General features: G+C 46.4%; 1 protein-coding gene across 8 annotated transcripts in view; it reads left to right on the forward strand.

Annotated features, from left to right (window-relative positions):
* pcm1 (pericentriolar material 1) overlaps positions 1-16,703 on the forward strand; it is a 313,048-nt gene that overhangs the window by 250,626 nt on the left and 45,719 nt on the right. For all 8 annotated transcript variants that reach the window (XM_072496879.1, XM_072496880.1, XM_072496881.1 and 5 more), the window contains 3 exons: positions 12,757-12,954; positions 13,314-13,373; positions 14,003-14,150. In XM_072496879.1, coding sequence (XP_072352980.1) covers positions 12,757-12,954; positions 13,314-13,373; positions 14,003-14,150 — 406 coding nt within the window. The remainder of the gene's footprint in view (positions 1-12,756; positions 12,955-13,313; positions 13,374-14,002; positions 14,151-16,703) is intronic.

Genomic DNA, 16,703 nt, shown 5'->3' on the forward strand with positions numbered 1-16,703 from the left:
TAGTAGCGTGGAAATAAGATTGACATGCAGATCTACATCTTCAATTTCACTACTAATATTTTGTATTGGCACTCTCGATAATGCATCTGCTAAGAACAATTTGCCTGGCGTGTAGATGAGATTGAAGTCATAGCGTTGTAACTTCATCATCGACCTCTGAATGCGTGGAGACATTTGGTTGAGATTCTCCTTGATGATAACCAAAGGACGATGATCTGTCTCAACTGTGAAAGTTGGAACACCGTACACGTAGCTGTGGAAGTTCTCCAAGCCTACAACTAAACTGAGGCTTTCTTTTTCGATTTGAGAGTACCTCTGCTCTGTTGTCATCATGTATCATGATGCATATGTGACTGGTTTCCAATTGTCATGCACAAGTTGCAGAAGAACTGCTCCTGAACCATCTTTCAACGCGTCTGTTGACACTTTAATCTGCTTAGATGGGTCAAACAATGTGAGAACTGGCGTGGTGGTTAGTGAAGTCTTGAGCTTTTCCATTCTTTTTTTAAAAATATATATTTAATTCAAATTTTTTCCGGTCAAATAAAACAATACAAAGGTTTACCTTTTTACAACAATAAAACAATTTATATAACAGTGACCGTTTTAACAAATAAATAAATAATATATAAACTGAATGGCAACTGCCATAACAAAAATAATAACTCTCCAGAGATAAAATCAAACAATCCAATATACATAACCAAGTACAAATATCTATACAAAAACACCCCTGAGGACCTGCTCGAGCCCCCCCCCCCCCCCCCCCCCCCCCCCCCCCGGTTGCTGCTGTTGCCTTCCCATTTCCTTTATCGTTCTGCGAGGTAGTCAATGAACGGTTGCCACCGCCTGGCGAACCCTTGAGCCGAACCCCTTAGTGCGAACTTTATCCGTTCTAGTTATATAAACCCTGCCATGTCATTTATCCAGGTCTCCACGCCCGGGGGTTTGGCTTCCTTCCACATAAGCAATATCCTTCGCCGGGCTACTCGGGACGCAAAGGCCAAGACATCAGCCTCTTCCGCCTCCTGCACTCCCGGCTCTTCTGCAACCCCAAATATAGCCAACCCCCAGCCTGGCTCGACCCGGACCCCCACCACCTTGAAAGCACCTTTGCCACCCCCACCCAGAACCCCTGCAGTGCCGGGCATGACCAAAACATGTGGGTGTGGTTTGCTGGGCTTCTCAAGCATCTCCCACACCTATCCTCTACCCTGAAAAATTTACTGAGCCTTGCTCCGGTCATGTGCGCCCTGTGCAAAACCTTTAATTGTATCAGGCTTAGCCTGGCGCACGAGGACGACGAGTTTACTCTACTTAGGGCATCAGCCCACAGCCCCTCCTCAATCTCTTCCCCCAGCTCTTCTTCCCATTTCCCCTTCAGCTCATCCACCATGATCTCCCCCTCGTCCCTCATTTCCCTGTATATATCCGACACCCTACCATCCCCCATCACTCTATCTTGAATCTCCTGCGTCGGGAGCTGCGGGAATTCCCTCACCTGTTGCCTCGCAAATGCCCTCAGTTGCATGTACCGAAATGCATTCCCTTGGGGCAACCCATATTTTACCGTCAGCGCTCCCAGACTCGCAAACGTCCCGTCTACGAACAGATCTCTCAGTTGCACAACCCCAGCTCTCTGCCATGCTCCAAATCCCCCATCTATTCTCCCCGGGACAAACCTATGATTATTTCTTATCGGGGACCGCACCGAGGCTCCCGTCCTTCCCCTATGTCGTCTCCACTGCCCCAAAATTTTTAGCGTTGCCACCACCACTGGACTTGTGGTGTATTTCTTCGGGGAGAACGGCAACGGCGCCGTCGCCAGCTTGTAGGCTGGTTCCTTTGCAGGATGCCATCTCCAATCTCTTCCACGCCGCTCCCTCCCCTTCTCCCATCCACTTACACACCATTGAGATATTGGCGGCCCAGTAGTATTCACTTAGGCTCGGTAGTGCCAGCCCCCCCCCCCCTATCCCTGCTACGCTGCAAGAACCCCCTCCTCACTCTCGGGGTCTTCCCAGTCCACACAAAACTCATGACACTTTTCTCAATTTTCTTGAAAAAAGCCTTTGTGACCATCACCGGAAGGTACTGAAACACAAAAAGGAATCTCGGGAGGACTACCATTTTGACCGCCTGCACCCTACCCACCAGTGACAGGGGCACCATGTCCCATCTCTTAAAATCCTCCTCCATCTGTTCCACCAATCTTGTTAAATTAAGCCTATGTAAGGTTCCCCAACTCCTGGCTATCTGAATCCCTAAGTACCTGAAATCTCTTATTACCTTCCTCAGTGGTAAATCATCTATTCCCCTGCTCTGCTCCCCCGGATGCACCACAAACAACTCACTCTTCCCCATATTCAATTTGTACCCCGAAAATTCCCCAAACTCCCTGGGTGTCTGCATTATCTCAGGCATCCCCTCCACTGGGTCTGCAACATACAGCAATAATCATCTGCATGCAAAGATACCCGGTGTTCTTCGCCTCCCGTGAGTACTCCCCTCCACTTCCTGGAGCCCCTCAGTGCTCTGGCCAGGGGCTCAATCGTCAGTGCAAACAGTAACGGAGACAGGGGACACCCCTGCCTCGTCCCTCTATGAAGACGGAAGTAGTCAGACCTCTGCCTGTTCGTGATCACACTCGCCACCGGGGCCCTGTACAGCAGCTGTACCCATCCAATAAACCCTTCTCCAAAACCAAATCTCCTCAGCACCTCCCACAGATAATCCCACTCCACTCTGTCGAATGCTTTCTCGGCGTCCATCGCCACCACTATCTCCGCCTCCCCCTCTGGTGGGGGCATCATCATTACCCCTCGCAACCTCCGTATGTTCGTGTTCAGCTGTCTCCCCTTAAACCCAGTTTGATCTCTGCCAGTTTGACCACCCCGCTTGCATGCTCCCAATCCCTTTTACCACCTCCTGCATCTCAATCTGTGCTCCCAGTCCCGCCCTCTCCTGCTCCTCCACCTTCGGGAATTCCAGCTGATCCAGGAAACACCTCATTCCCTCCGTCCCTTCCGGGGGCTGAGCCTTATATAACCTCTCATAGAATGCCTTGAACACCCCGTTCACTCTCTCCGCTACCCGTTCCATCTCTCCCTCCTCATCTCTCACCCCACCTATCTCCCTCGCTGCTCCCTCTTCCTCAATTGGTGGGCCAGTAGCTGACTCGCCTTCTCTCCATACTCATACTGTACACCCTGTGCCCTCCTCCACTGTGCCTCTGCCTTACCCGTGGTCAGCAGGTCAAACTCCACATGTAACCTTTGTCTTTCCCTGTACAGTCCCTCCTCCGGTGCCTCTGCAGATTGCCTGTCCACCCTCAAAAGTTCTTTCAACAATCGCTCCCTTTCTTTACCCTCTTGCTTCCCTTTATGTGCCCTTATGGATATCAGTTCCCCTCTGACCACCGCCTTCAACGCCTCCCAGACCACTCCCACCTGAACCTCCCCATTGTCATTAAGCTCCAAGTACCTTTCAATACACTCCCTCACCCTTAAACATACCCCCTCATCCGCCAATAAGCCCATATCCATTCTCCAGAGTGGGTGCTGTTCTTTTTCCTCTCCTACCTCCAGGTCTACCCAATGTGGAGCGTGGTCCGAAATGGCGATGGCCGTATATTCCGTCCCTGTCACCTTCGGAATCAGTGCCCTTCCCAAGACAAAAAAGTCTATCCGTGAGTATACTTTGTGAACATGGGAGAAAAATGAAAACTCCTTACTCCTAGGCCTACTAAATCTCCAGGGGTCTACCCCTCCCATCTGCTCCATGAAGTCCTTGAGCACCCTGGCCGCTGCCGGCCTCCTCCCGGTCCTGGACCTCGACCGGTCCAGCCCTGGATCAAGCACCGTATTGAAGTCTCCCCCCACCCCCCCCCATTACCAACTTTCCCGCCTCCAGGTCCGGGATACGTCCCAACATACGCCTCATAAAATTTGCATCATCCCAGTTCGGGGCGTATACGTTCACCAGAACCACCGCCTCCCCTTGCAATCTGCCACTCACCATCACATATCTACCCCCACTATCTGCCACTATGGTCTTTGCCTCAAACAGTACCCGTTTCCCCACTAAGATAGCCACCCCCCTATTCTTCGCATCTAAACCCAAATGAAACACCTGTCCCACCCATCCTTTACGTAGTCTGACCTGGTCTATCAGTTTCAGAGGCGTCTCCTGCAACATAACCACATCTGCCTTTAATTTCTTTCGGTGTGCGAGTACCCGTGCCCTTTTAATCGGCCCGTTCAGCCCTCTCACGTTCCACGTGATCAGCCGGGTTGGGGGGCTCTTTACCCCCCCCCCCTTGTCGATTTGCCATCCTCTTTTTTTAACCCAGCTCCTCACCCAGTTACCACGTACCCGTATATCCCCCCGACGGTGCCCTCCCGCCTCGACCACCCCATCCCATAACAGCTCCCCCTTCTCCTTAGCAGCAGCAACCCAGTTAACCCCCCCCCCCCATCCGCTAGATCCCCCTCTAGCGTAGTTGCACCCCCCCATGTTGCTCCCAGAAGTCAGCAAACTCTGGCTGACCTCGGCTTCCCCCCTTATCCTCGGCTCCCACTGTGCGAGGCCCCCTCCTTCCTGCGTCCCTGTTCCCGCCATAATTACCATAGCACGGGAACAAAGCCCACGTTTCCCCCTCGGCCCCGCCCCTAATGGCCGGCACCCACAGTTCCTCATCCCCCCCCCCCCCCCCAACATGGGGAAGAGAGAAAAGTTACAGGGTCACAAAATTAACAAATTGAAAAATCATTCCCCCCCCCCCCCGCCCCCCCTGTAATCACACCACCACTTTGTCCCAAAAGCTCTTTCTCTCGCCAGACTATTCCAGCTTCTCGTCCACAATGAATGTCCACGCCTCTTCTGCCGTCTCAAAGTAGTGGTGCTTCCCTTGGTGTGTGACCCACAATCTCGCCGGTTGCAACATTCCAAACTGGACCTTTTTGTGAAGCACCGCCTTAGCCCGATTGAAACTTGCCCTCCTCGCCACCTCCGCACTCCAATCTTGGTATACACGGATCACCGCGTTCTCCCACCTACAGCTTTGAGTTTTCTTCGCCCATCTGAGAACCGTCTCTCTGTCATTGTAGCGGAGAAACCTCACCACTATAGCTCGAGGTATTTCTCCAGCCTTTGGTCTTCGCGCCAGAACTCGATAAGCTCCCTCCACCTCCAAAGGGCCCGTCGGGGCCTCCGATCCCATTAGCGAGTGAAGCATCGTGCTCACATATGTCCCGACGTCCGTCCCTTCTGCGCCTTCGGGAAGACCCAGGACTCTTAAATTCTTCCTCCTTGAGTTATTCTCCAGCGCTTCCAACCTCTCCACACACCTTTTATGCTGTGCCTCGTGCGTTTCTGCCTTCACCAACAGGCCCTGTATTTCATCTTCGTTTTCAGCAGCCTTTGCCTTCACGACCCGAAGCTCAGCTCTTGGGTCCTCTGCTCCTCTTTTAGTCCTTCAATCGCCTGCAATATCGGGACCAACAGCTCCTTCTTCAACTCCTTCTTCAGCTCTTCCACACAGCGCCGCAGGAACTCTTGCTGCTCCGGGCCCCATAGCAAACGGCCACCTTCCGACGCCATCTTGCTTTGAGCTTCCCTTCCTTGCTGCTGCTCCAGAGGATCCTCCGCAATCCAGCTGCTATCCTCTCCCTTTTCCATGCATGTCCGGGGGGATTCCCTTCTGTTTTACCGCACAGTATTTTTGCCGTTTAAATTGCCGTTGGGGCTCCTATTAAGAGCCCAAAAGTCCGTTCCAACGGGAGCTGCCGAAAAGTCCGACTCAGCTGGTCATTGCCGCACCCGGAAGTCAGCTTTTTCCATTCTTGCTCATTTGCTCAGTCCAAGTGAAATCCGTTGTCTTGTGCAGGAGATCAAGTCGATGTGTTGTTTTTGTCGACAGGTTTGGAATGAATTTCCCTATAAAATTGATTATACCCATCACTCTTAAGATGGCTTTTTTTGTTGTGTGGTTTTGGCATGTTGAGAATTGCTTGGATTTTGTCCTTGTCAAGTTCAATGCCATGTGATGAGAGCTTGTCACCGAGGAATGTGACCTCAGTTACTCCAAATTAGCACTTTTGCGTGTTGAGCTTCAGCCCATTTCTCCGGACACTCATTAGAACCGTAAGCAACTTCATATTGTGCTCCTCTATGGTTGAGCCCCAAATGATGATATCATCCACATACACGCGTACACCTTCAATTATGTGCTCCATGGCACTGTGAAATATTTTTGATGCCGAAATTATGCCAAACGGCATTCTCAGAAAGCAACACTGTCCAAATGGCATATTAAAAGTGCAGTACTTTGTACTTGTTCCTCTAGCTTTAGCTGCCAGAAACCTTGAGATGCGCCAAGTTTCATAAAGAACTGTGCACCAGCCATCTCAGATGTGATTGCCTCAAGTTGTGGTACTTGGTGGTGTTCTCTTGATATTCTCGTTAAAATCTTTGGGATCCATACACATGCCAACATCGCCATTATTTTTCTTTACAAATACCATGGAATTTACCCAATCGGCAGGTTCTTCTATCTTTCTGATTACTTTTAATTTTGTCATTCTGTCTAGCTCCTTTTAGAGGCGATCCCGAAGAGGTGCAGGACCTCTGCTTGGTGCATGTATCACAGGTTTTGCATCCTCAGAGTTGTATCTTGTAGGTGAATGGTAGTGCGTCAAAACCTGTGAACAGATCACTGAAATTGTGGACAATTTGCTCAAAATCGTTGGAGTACTGCTCCAATCCAGCTGTATACCAACTGCACTAGACCTAATTTGTCACAGGACTGATCACTTAATGATGAATCCAAGCCCTCGGAAACAATGCAGAATGGGATGGAATAAACTGTTCTTCACCACACTCTGGTCACACTCTCCATAACATTTAATGCATGAACCATTATAATCTCTTAGATATTTTGTGATTTCTTCTAATTGGCTGAATTTTTAGAGTTTTTAAATCAGTCATGCTGATTAAATTGGCTTTGGCACCAGTATCGAACTTCAGTTGGACCACTGTACCGTTCACTTCAAGTCGTAGCAGCCATTTGTCCTCATCAACCGCATTTATTTTAAATGGAGCATCAGTTTGCATTTTTTTAAGTACTGGAGAATTTTTTTAAGTCTCCAAAAAATTATTCTTCCCTGTTATCACTCCAACAAACAATTATGACTCCTCACTGGAGAGTGGGTCTTCCACTGTGCTGACTGATCTGGGGTTGAGCTTAGAGTAACAATTCTGAGCAACGTGATTTTTATTTTTGAAGTTTCCCACCTTTTTGGAAAAAGGGCGGCAACAGGAGTGCTTTCCTCCAGAAGATGCAGCCATTGCTGAGAAACATTTTCGAATGCTGTGCTGCTCGCTCATGAGCCTGACAAATCTTAACTGTTTGTTCCAAGGACATCTCCAATTCCCTCAGCAACCGTTCTCTCAGCTTATTTTCATTCACACCAAACACAATTTGGTCCCGAATAATGCAAGATTCCACCACAGAAAATTTACAGGTGTTAGCTTTGAACTTTAACTAATTGATGAAATGATCTATGGACTCTTCTGTCTTCTGTAAACTTGATCTCAACACATGGCTTTCATAAATTTCATTCTTTCTGGGGGTGCAATGTTCATCAAATCTTCGAATTACTTTGTTAAAATTTTTATTATCTTCATCGTTTGCAAATTTAAATGTATTAAACACAGCAATTGCTCCGGGCCCTGTCGCTGTTAGGAGCATCGCTACATTATGCGAATCTGGTTGATCTCTGAAATTTACTGCAGTAAGAAACAGATTAAATTGTTGTTTAACCACACACCAGTTGTTGTACACATTACCATGAAATCTGAGACTCATTGGTGGCTTCAACGACTTCATGTAGTTCATTCTTGCAGTCTGCAAAATCTTCAAATCCCTGTGGACCTCGTAGCATGCTTCACTCGATGATGTGATAGTTTCTCTCCGTGTTTAATACCATCCAGTCCTGGTATCATGAAATGTTCGTTTCAACTGGCCTGATTTATATTACATCATCTTGTAGCTAAAGCTATAAATGATTTATTAACATGAACTGTGGGTCAAATATATACAAGCAACAGATGAATAATTGTGTGAACATGTACCAGCAAACTCTCTCTCAGCTCCTGAGTCAGTCTGAGGTCACCTGACTCATTCACTTTCACTTATATAGCATTCACTTATATACTAATGAGACAACCATGATATCACTATAGTGTTGATGGGGAGAAACTTTCCACTTGTGAAAGAATCAAGAATGAAAGGGCACAGATTTAAAGTAATTAGTAAAAGAAGCAGAAGTGATGTTTTAAAAAAAATTTTAAAAACTTTTTCACACAGCGCGTGATTAAGGTATGGAATGCACGGCCTGAGAGTGTGCTGGAGACAGCTTCAATTGAGATCCATTTCATACTTCTAGATGAAACTCGTTGCAAATGATTCAAAAGTGGATTCTGGAAATCTGAAATTAAACAGAAAATGTTGGAAATGCTCAGCAGGGGACTTCGAGTGATGAGGATGTGCTGAGAAGTCGCACATCAGGTGGCTCTCCTCCCGCGAACCTGATAAATAGTCACTTTTCACCTAAAAAACGCCTGCAAACTCAACAAATCATTCCCACGACATTTGCAGAACAATGGGACGAAAAGATGCAGAAGAAAAGCCAATCGAGCAGAAACCAGCGACGGACGAGCCGACTGGCGCATGAGATGGCAAAGCCCGAACTTCGCATGAGCGAGAGGGCCCAACCAGCTGCACAAGAAGCCCTCCCTCATGAGGGGGTTGGCAGATGATGTTCCTCTCGAGTGTTGAGGAAGCACAGACGAGACAAAGTTGGACACTTGGCTGCGGTGAAGGGCGTGGTAGCGGAAGTGCTGCCGCATATGCAACTGGCCCTGGACAAAGCCGAAAAGCAACTGGAGGACCAGGAGGCGACGATCGTTGACCTGGAAAGGGCCGCAATGGACCTGAGCGACTGAATCGTTGTTCTAGAAAAGTGGCGAGGCTGGTTGCGACACAAGACCGCCTGAAAGGAAAGGTCGAAGACCAAGAAAACCAGCCGAGGCGGCAGAACCTGCGAATCGTGGGCCTACCGGAGGGGATCGGGGGTAGGGACCCCACAGATTAAACGGCCCAAATGATGGGTAACCTGGTGGAAAGGGAGACCTTCCCCAACCCACCAGAAATAGACAGCGCACACTGGTTGCTCCGACCAAAGCCCAAAGCTGGGGACCAGCCAAGGCCGATTATTGCGGAAATGCGCCGATATCAAGACCGGGAGAGAATCCTGCGCTGGGCCAAGCAGTCCAAATACTGCGGCTGGGAAGGACATAAGATCTGGATATATCAGGACATTGGGGTCGACTTGGCCAAGAGCTGGGACGAATTCAACAAAGCAAAGGCCGCGCTGTACAAGAACGGCGCAAGATTTGGAATGCTGAAGAACACCTTTTTACAGTCCCTGCAGAGGTGGACTAGTTCATAGCAGAGTGCGGGCTGGAAATGCAGCAACAGGGGAAACGATGAGGAGCCCACAGAGCAAGACTAACAATGCAACATTCTAATATGGGGGTGTGGTAGGGAGAAAAGAGCCCCCCCCCCCCCCAAACAATTGGCTGCAGAGCTAAGACCAGACCACCGCCATAGAGATCGCTTTACACGGGAGAGCGTGGCCTCCATTTTGTAAAATGAAAGTAGCGAAAAAGGGAAAGATGAGCTGCGTACAGACAAGTACAGGGTAAGGCAGAGGATAGAGTGGGCAAGAAGTCCAGAGAATGGGCGAGGGGATGTAATACAGTAACTCCCAGGAAGGGAGCCACCACACGCGCGAGGTAGCTAGCACCAGGACTCATGAGAAGGAAAGAGGCCGCAAAGGGGAAGGCGCCTGGCAGATGGATGGGGGGGGGGGGGGGCAGATGACAGGGAGGCAAGCGGGGGAAAAGGGGGGAGTGGGCTCGGTGAGAGGGGGAACTGGGTAAATAAGAAATAGGCAAAGAAAGATGGAAGACATTAGATTGCCTATAGTAGGCCAAACGTGGCAACTTGGAACAAAATGGCGCTGTAAGCAGCCACCTTATCCACATAGCGAACGTACAGCTGCCGGCCTTGTTGGATGATAAAAGCCTGCTGCAAAATGTTCGGGGAGAATGATGTGATTGGATGCTTTCTGAACTTTGATGCTGATGAAATGGAAGTCTCTTACTCCAAGAATGATCAGGATCTAGGTGTTGCATTTAAGATTGGGAAAGACAGTCTCGCTGACAGAGCCTTATTTCCGCATGTTCTGTGCCACAATTGTGCTGTGGAGCTTAACTTTGGACAGATGGAGAATCCATACTTTCCGACACCGGAAGGCTTCACCTTCATCCAACAGGTTCCATTGGAGGAGCATGTACGAGGGCCAAAGGGATCCAAAACCATTTCCTCCATTTTGTCAGCAGCAAACAAGTTAAGAGAAAATGGTGGGTCACGAAGGTTGGCCGGCGTGGGTCGCGAAGGTTGGCCGGCGTGGGTCGCGAAGGTTGGTAAAAATGGGTCCACGGAAAAAAAGTTTGAAAACACTGCTCTAGAGCGAAGCACAGCACAGGGTCAACTCCACCTCCACATGCACGAGGCTTAATCTAACGCAGCTAAAAGTGGTACACAGAGCCCACTTGACCAGAACCTGAATGAGCAGGTTCTTCCCGGAGGTGGAGGACAGATGTGAACTGTGCCAAGGATCGTGGCCAACCACACCCACATGTTCTGGTCTTGCCCCAGACTTGTTGGGTACTGGACAGCCTTCTTCAAGGCGATGTCCAAAGTGGTGGGGATGAGGGTGGAGCCATGCCCGAGAGTGGCAGTCTTAGAGGTATCTTTACTCAGAGTGGTTAAGGTGTGGAATGGACTGCCTGCTGTGATAGTGGAGTCGGACACTTTAGGAACTTTCAAGCGGTTATTGGATAGGCACATGGAGCACACCAGATTGACGGGGAGTGGGATAGCTTGATCTTGGTTTTGGAAAATGCTCGGCACAACATCGAGGGCTGAAGGGCCTGTTCTGTGCTGTACTGTTCTATGTTTTATGTTCTATCAGAACAACCAGATCTCTTCATGGGGGGGGGGGGGAGCGGGCCGACGCCCTTGCCTTTTCTCCCTGATCGCCCGCGGGAGAATCCTGCTCGGCTGGCGGTCAGCAGCGCCGCCTAAAGCTGCAGACTGGCTGTGCGACCTGATAGAATTTTTCCAAACGGAGAAAATCAAATTCGCCACCTGTGGGTCGGAAGAGTGCTTCCACAGAACGTGGGAGCCATTCACTCGGTTGTTCCAAGACCTTTTTGTAGCCAACAACTAGGTAGCCAAGGAACGAGAAAGAGTTGCCATGACACAGAAGGGAAAAAAGGTGGGGGAAGAGGCGGGGGTCAGGGAAACGAGAAATTCAACCAAACCCAACAGGAGAGCCAGGGGACACAAGGGAGGGGAGGGCAGGAGTAACAAAGCTGGAACAAGCGGGATAAAGGAAGAGGGGAAAACTGGAAGGGTGCAACACACGGAGCATCACAACTGCCACAGGAAACACTGAGGAAAGGACAAAAGAATGGGGAAACTGTGATATATCCATGTAAATTGTTAAAACAAATCTCGATGTAAATAACTCTAATGGTACTCCCTGTGTACTAATGCGTAACTCTCACTGTTCTGTTTGTATGAATATTTATGTACGCCAAAAAAAAACCAATAAAAACACTTTTTAAAAAAAGAAATGCGCAGCAGGTATGGCAACATCTGTGGACAGAGAAACAGCTAAGGTTTCAGGTCTTGAGTTCCATCAGAGCTGCAGAATGCTTCAGACTTGTCTTTTGAACTGACTTGCTGGGCCCCACCATCACTGAGAACAGGAATGTTTACGCAGCCTTGTCAGCTTTAATTTTCCAATTCCATTCATGATTGTGTGTGGCAGGACTGCAGAGCTTTGATCTGATCCATTAACTATGGGGAACTGTAAAATCATGCAGTTCAGATCTGAAATTGAAATCTGAATAGTTTCTTGGCTAGAGCTGACAAAGAACAAGTGGATTTGGGCATCCAGTATACAGATAATTACAAATTCAGGCAGAAGTATGTTAAGTAATCAAAATGCTAATAATATTGATGGCCTTTATCTAAAGGGGATTAGAATTCAAAAATAAGGATGTGATACTTCACTTGTATGGAGCCTTGGTCAGATGCCATCTAGGCGACTGCCTTTTTGGGCACTGAACTTGGGGAATAATCAATTGGCTTGCAATGCAAACTCATTAGCATGATACTAAGGATTAAGAATTAAATTGTAAGGGAAGATTGGATAAATATAACCTATATTTCTTAAATTTTGAAGAATGGGTTGATTTAATCAAGATATGTAAAATGATTAGCAGATCCAATAGGTAGAAACAGTGAAACTGTTTGGTGCAGTAGTTCAGAAGCAGACATGATAAAATTGAAGCAAGGTCATCGGGGGTGAAATAAGGAAGTATTTTCTCACACAAAGGATCATGGATATCTGGAACTCCTTCGCAAAGATTTATGGGTGCAATATGAAATGAAAATTCCAACACTTGAGATTGATAGAGTTCTGTTCTGTTCCGGGTATCAAGAGCGATGGGACTGGATGCTTAAATAGAGTTGAATTTCAGATCAGCCATGATCAAATAAATAGATGACTCCTGTTCCCAAGTTCTGTGGTTGAAACTTTGACTTTGTCCATGTAGGATTCTCTGGCGAAGTTTGCTGGCAGAAAACTCAAAGAATGTGGGGAAGATTTGTTGGTGGAGATTTCAGAGATTCTGTTCAATGAGCTTGCGTTCTTCAGACTTATGCAAGATTTGGATAACAGCAGTGTGGCAGCAAAGCAAAGATGCAAAAGATTGAAGGAAGTGGCATCTTTTAAACAGCGTTATACAACTGAGGTGTGGTAATATGTTCATGTTTACATATGTTAGCAATATTTGCAAGTGTGTATTTTGTTGAATATTTTGTGTAACTAACAAAAATTCTAAGTGAGAATAGAAAATGTTTTGCATTTGATAGTAGATATTGTAATAATTAGAATACAGAGAATTATCAAACTGAGAATAATGGACTCGTGTGGATTATGTCATCTAAAGGTAAGATTTTAATTTGAAAATATGAAACTATTATTTTATTCGAACTTTTGACACTAGATATGCAAAGGAATAATTAAGTGAATGTTTTACAGATAAGTAGCATGAAATGTTGTGACATTGTTGATGTGAAAGCTCTTTTATAGCCTATTGTCTTTTTGCAGGAGAAACAACATTTTAAAGAGAATGGTTCTTCTGCAGAAGAGATTGAAGATGAAGACAAAGTAAGCCTGACAATATATAAAAGATAGTGGAACGTCCCTATAGGTTGAGTATCTTTTCACCAAAATCTGTTTTGGATTTGAGATCATTTTGTTTTTTGGATACCACATATAAGCCTGCTGACATAAAGTGGCCAAAGCCCAGGCTACCTATAATCTCAAGTAAATAAAATGTCTGGAAAGATATACCACTGAATAATAAATGTTCAGTGAGGTCACAGACTTTGCAGACAACTAACGGTTGATGAGGTTCAAAAAAGTGTGTTTTTTGGATATGTTAGGTTTTTAGATTTATGGATAAAGGATACTCGACCTGTGCAGATTTCAGCACATTGCAGTTATTGTTTATTTTTAAATGATTTTTTCATGTTTTATTGAAGTAATCACCTAAAGTATAGTTGATGTTTTGAAAACAGTTTCAGATACACAAGGCTTTGCCTACAGCTGCCATGACATATTAGACAAAATCAGTTTATTTCAGAGGTTTGGATTTCTTATCAATTTTTTTGTTTAAACTGTTTCAGCAACTTTAGCCTCCATTTTCCAACTAATGATTTTCTTGGTGGATTTTTGTGGGCTTTTCGTGTTCAAGCTTGCAGACATAGTTCTTCTACTAATTTTTGACTTTGTAGGACAAGGATGAAAGTGAGACAGCTATTGCAGATGATCACAAACCAAATGAACCTAATGAAGTTGAACTGGTAATGAAAGGTGGTTTGTCTGACAGAGAGGAGGATGATGTCGACAGTGAAGCATTGCCTGCAGAATGTGTCTCCATAAGTAAGAAATTTATCAACAGAATCTTAACTGCTAAGTAGGTCAAATAAGCATTTTCCTTCATGTGTTGCGCCGCTTTGTGTGGGTAAGATATAGCTGTCATCCTCCGGGCGAAATTACTGACTGACAGGATCTCTTGTAGAAGAGATGCATGTGTGCTCAGATGACCACCTCCTTTTCCCCCATGCGAACCAAACGTTTTGCACCAGACACCTGAAATCCAAAATTCCTGTTCAGAGAAGTGCAGGCATCAAGAGTAACTCGTTGTCAGAGTGCAGAATTTAAGATGAAAGCCAGGTTCCCATTCCATATAAAATGTTTCTATAACTCAATGGGGAAATGTACTTCATCAACCCTTTGCATTCTGCACAAACCTTGGGGGATTTCTGCCCAATGTGCCATCTTGTAAGCTGCTGTCAAACACCTGACAGGTTGCCGGTTCTTTTTTTTTTCATGTTTGGGTTTTAGTCCATCCGATTCAAATTACTTTTGTTTTTCATTCCAAATCGCCAGAATCAAACATTGAGTTCGACAGGCTATTCTAACTCCCATTGAAAGCCATCTTTCTTATTTATTAAATCACATGGCAGCTACTTCTGTGTTGTAATCTGAAAAGAGCAAAGAAAGTCTCCAAACTGAATGACAATGCCTCACAATGACAGATTTCAGCAAGCTAATCAAGGTTCAGTGCAGTACTGAAGCAGTCCTTCTCCCTAAGCTAGATAGTGCATTGCGTGTTAGAAGAGAATATTCTGAAAGTGTTATTTTAGTAAATTATGGAAATTAAGAATTAACTTTAGAACCCGATGTTGTGAAACTGACCACCCCTTAGTGCCATCACAGCATTTAATGCAAAGCTCATGCTTTTGAAATGACAGTATTGCAGAAATGCCTAATTTTATGACTCGTGTTTTGGGAATTGAATTTTTAAATGTAAAATAAATGGTAACAATCTCGGTTTGAGAAACTGGTAAACATCCCTAAGCTAATTGCAATTCAAAGGATGGCATGTGTTCATTTAAAAAGTCAGAGTTAAAATTTGGAAAACACCAGGTGAACAATAGGTGAGCTCTTTGAGTCTTTTTTTAAAATATTTTTTATTCTCCTTTTTCACATTTTCTCCCAAATTTACACCCACCAACAATAATCAGCAAACCAATCCCTAAGAAACAAATCTTTTAGTGTCTTAATCCCCTTCTCCTCCCATTTCCGAAAATTTCCATCCCACCTACCTGGCTCAAATCTGTGGTTCCCCCGATTCTGCATTTTCCTTGACCCTGCCCCCGACCCGAAATGTTGGTGAAACTGCTTCCAAATTCTCAATGAAGCTATTATTACCGGACTCCCTGAGTATTTCCCCGGGGCTATCGGGAGCGCCGCTGTTGCTAGTGCTTTCAATCCCGACTCCCTGCACAAACTCTCCTCCATTCTGACCCACTGGGAATCAACCCCTCTGACCCAGCTTCGCACCTTCTCCACATTCACCGCCCAGTAGTAATACATCAGGTTCGGAAGACCCAAACCCTCTGCCTGCCTTCCCCTCTGTAGCAGCACCTTTCTAACTCTGGCCACCTTCTCTCCCCATATGAACGACGTAATCCTTCCCTCAATCTCTTTGAAAAAAGCTTTTGTCAGGAAAATCAGCAGTCATTGAAAAATAAACAGAAATCGCGGCAGCACGTTCATTTTAACCGCCTGTACCCGACCCGCCAGTGACCGAGGGAGTCCATCCCACTTTGCCAGATCGGCTTTCACTCTCCTCACCAAACTAGAAATGTTATACCTGCGGAGGCCCCCCCCCCCCCCCCCCACTCCCGGGCAACCTACACCCCCAGGTACCTAAAGTGAGTCCCTGCCCTACAGAATGGCAGCCCCCCCCCCCCCCCCCCCCCGCCGGAAGCGACACCACAAAATACTCACTCTTCTCTAGATTTAGTTGAGCTCTTTGAGTCTCAACGGTGATGAGATGTCGGAGGTTATATTCATAAGGAGTTTAAATTGTTCATATGGGCCCCATATCAGTGGTAGATTTCGAAAAACAACTGATAAACAAGAGAAAGTCTGAAAATGAAGTATCCATATATTTTCAAATAAAAGGATCTGTTTTGGGGATTGATGTTGATTAATTGAAATAGCCATCTGGGAATCCCAGGTGTGCAACATTGTGCTTGAGATGGATTGCAGGGAGGCATTTTTGTTTTTGGGTTTATCTGTATGTTTTCAGTGGATGGCACGGTGGCGCAGTGGTTACCAGTGGCACCAAGGACCCAGATTTAATACTGGCCACGGGTCACTGTCCGTGTGGAGTTTGCACATTCTCCCCATGCCTATGTGGGTCTCACCCCCATAACCCAAAGGATGTACAGGGTAGGTGGATTGGCCACGCTAAATTGTCCCTTAATTGGAAAGAAAACAATTGTGCACTTTAAATTTATCTTTTTTAAGTCTGTGTGTTTTCTCACCAAAATAATTAGTCAGCTTAGAGTAGCTTTGTAACAGGCAGTGTTTACATCTACAGCTGGAATGGTTTGGAAATAGATGCTGTCGACTACTAAG

The sequence above is a fragment of the Scyliorhinus torazame genome, chromosome 3 (genome assembly GCF_047496885.1).
Source record: "Scyliorhinus torazame isolate Kashiwa2021f chromosome 3, sScyTor2.1, whole genome shotgun sequence".
In the NCBI taxonomy this organism is placed as follows: domain Eukaryota; kingdom Metazoa; phylum Chordata; class Chondrichthyes; order Carcharhiniformes; family Scyliorhinidae; genus Scyliorhinus; species Scyliorhinus torazame.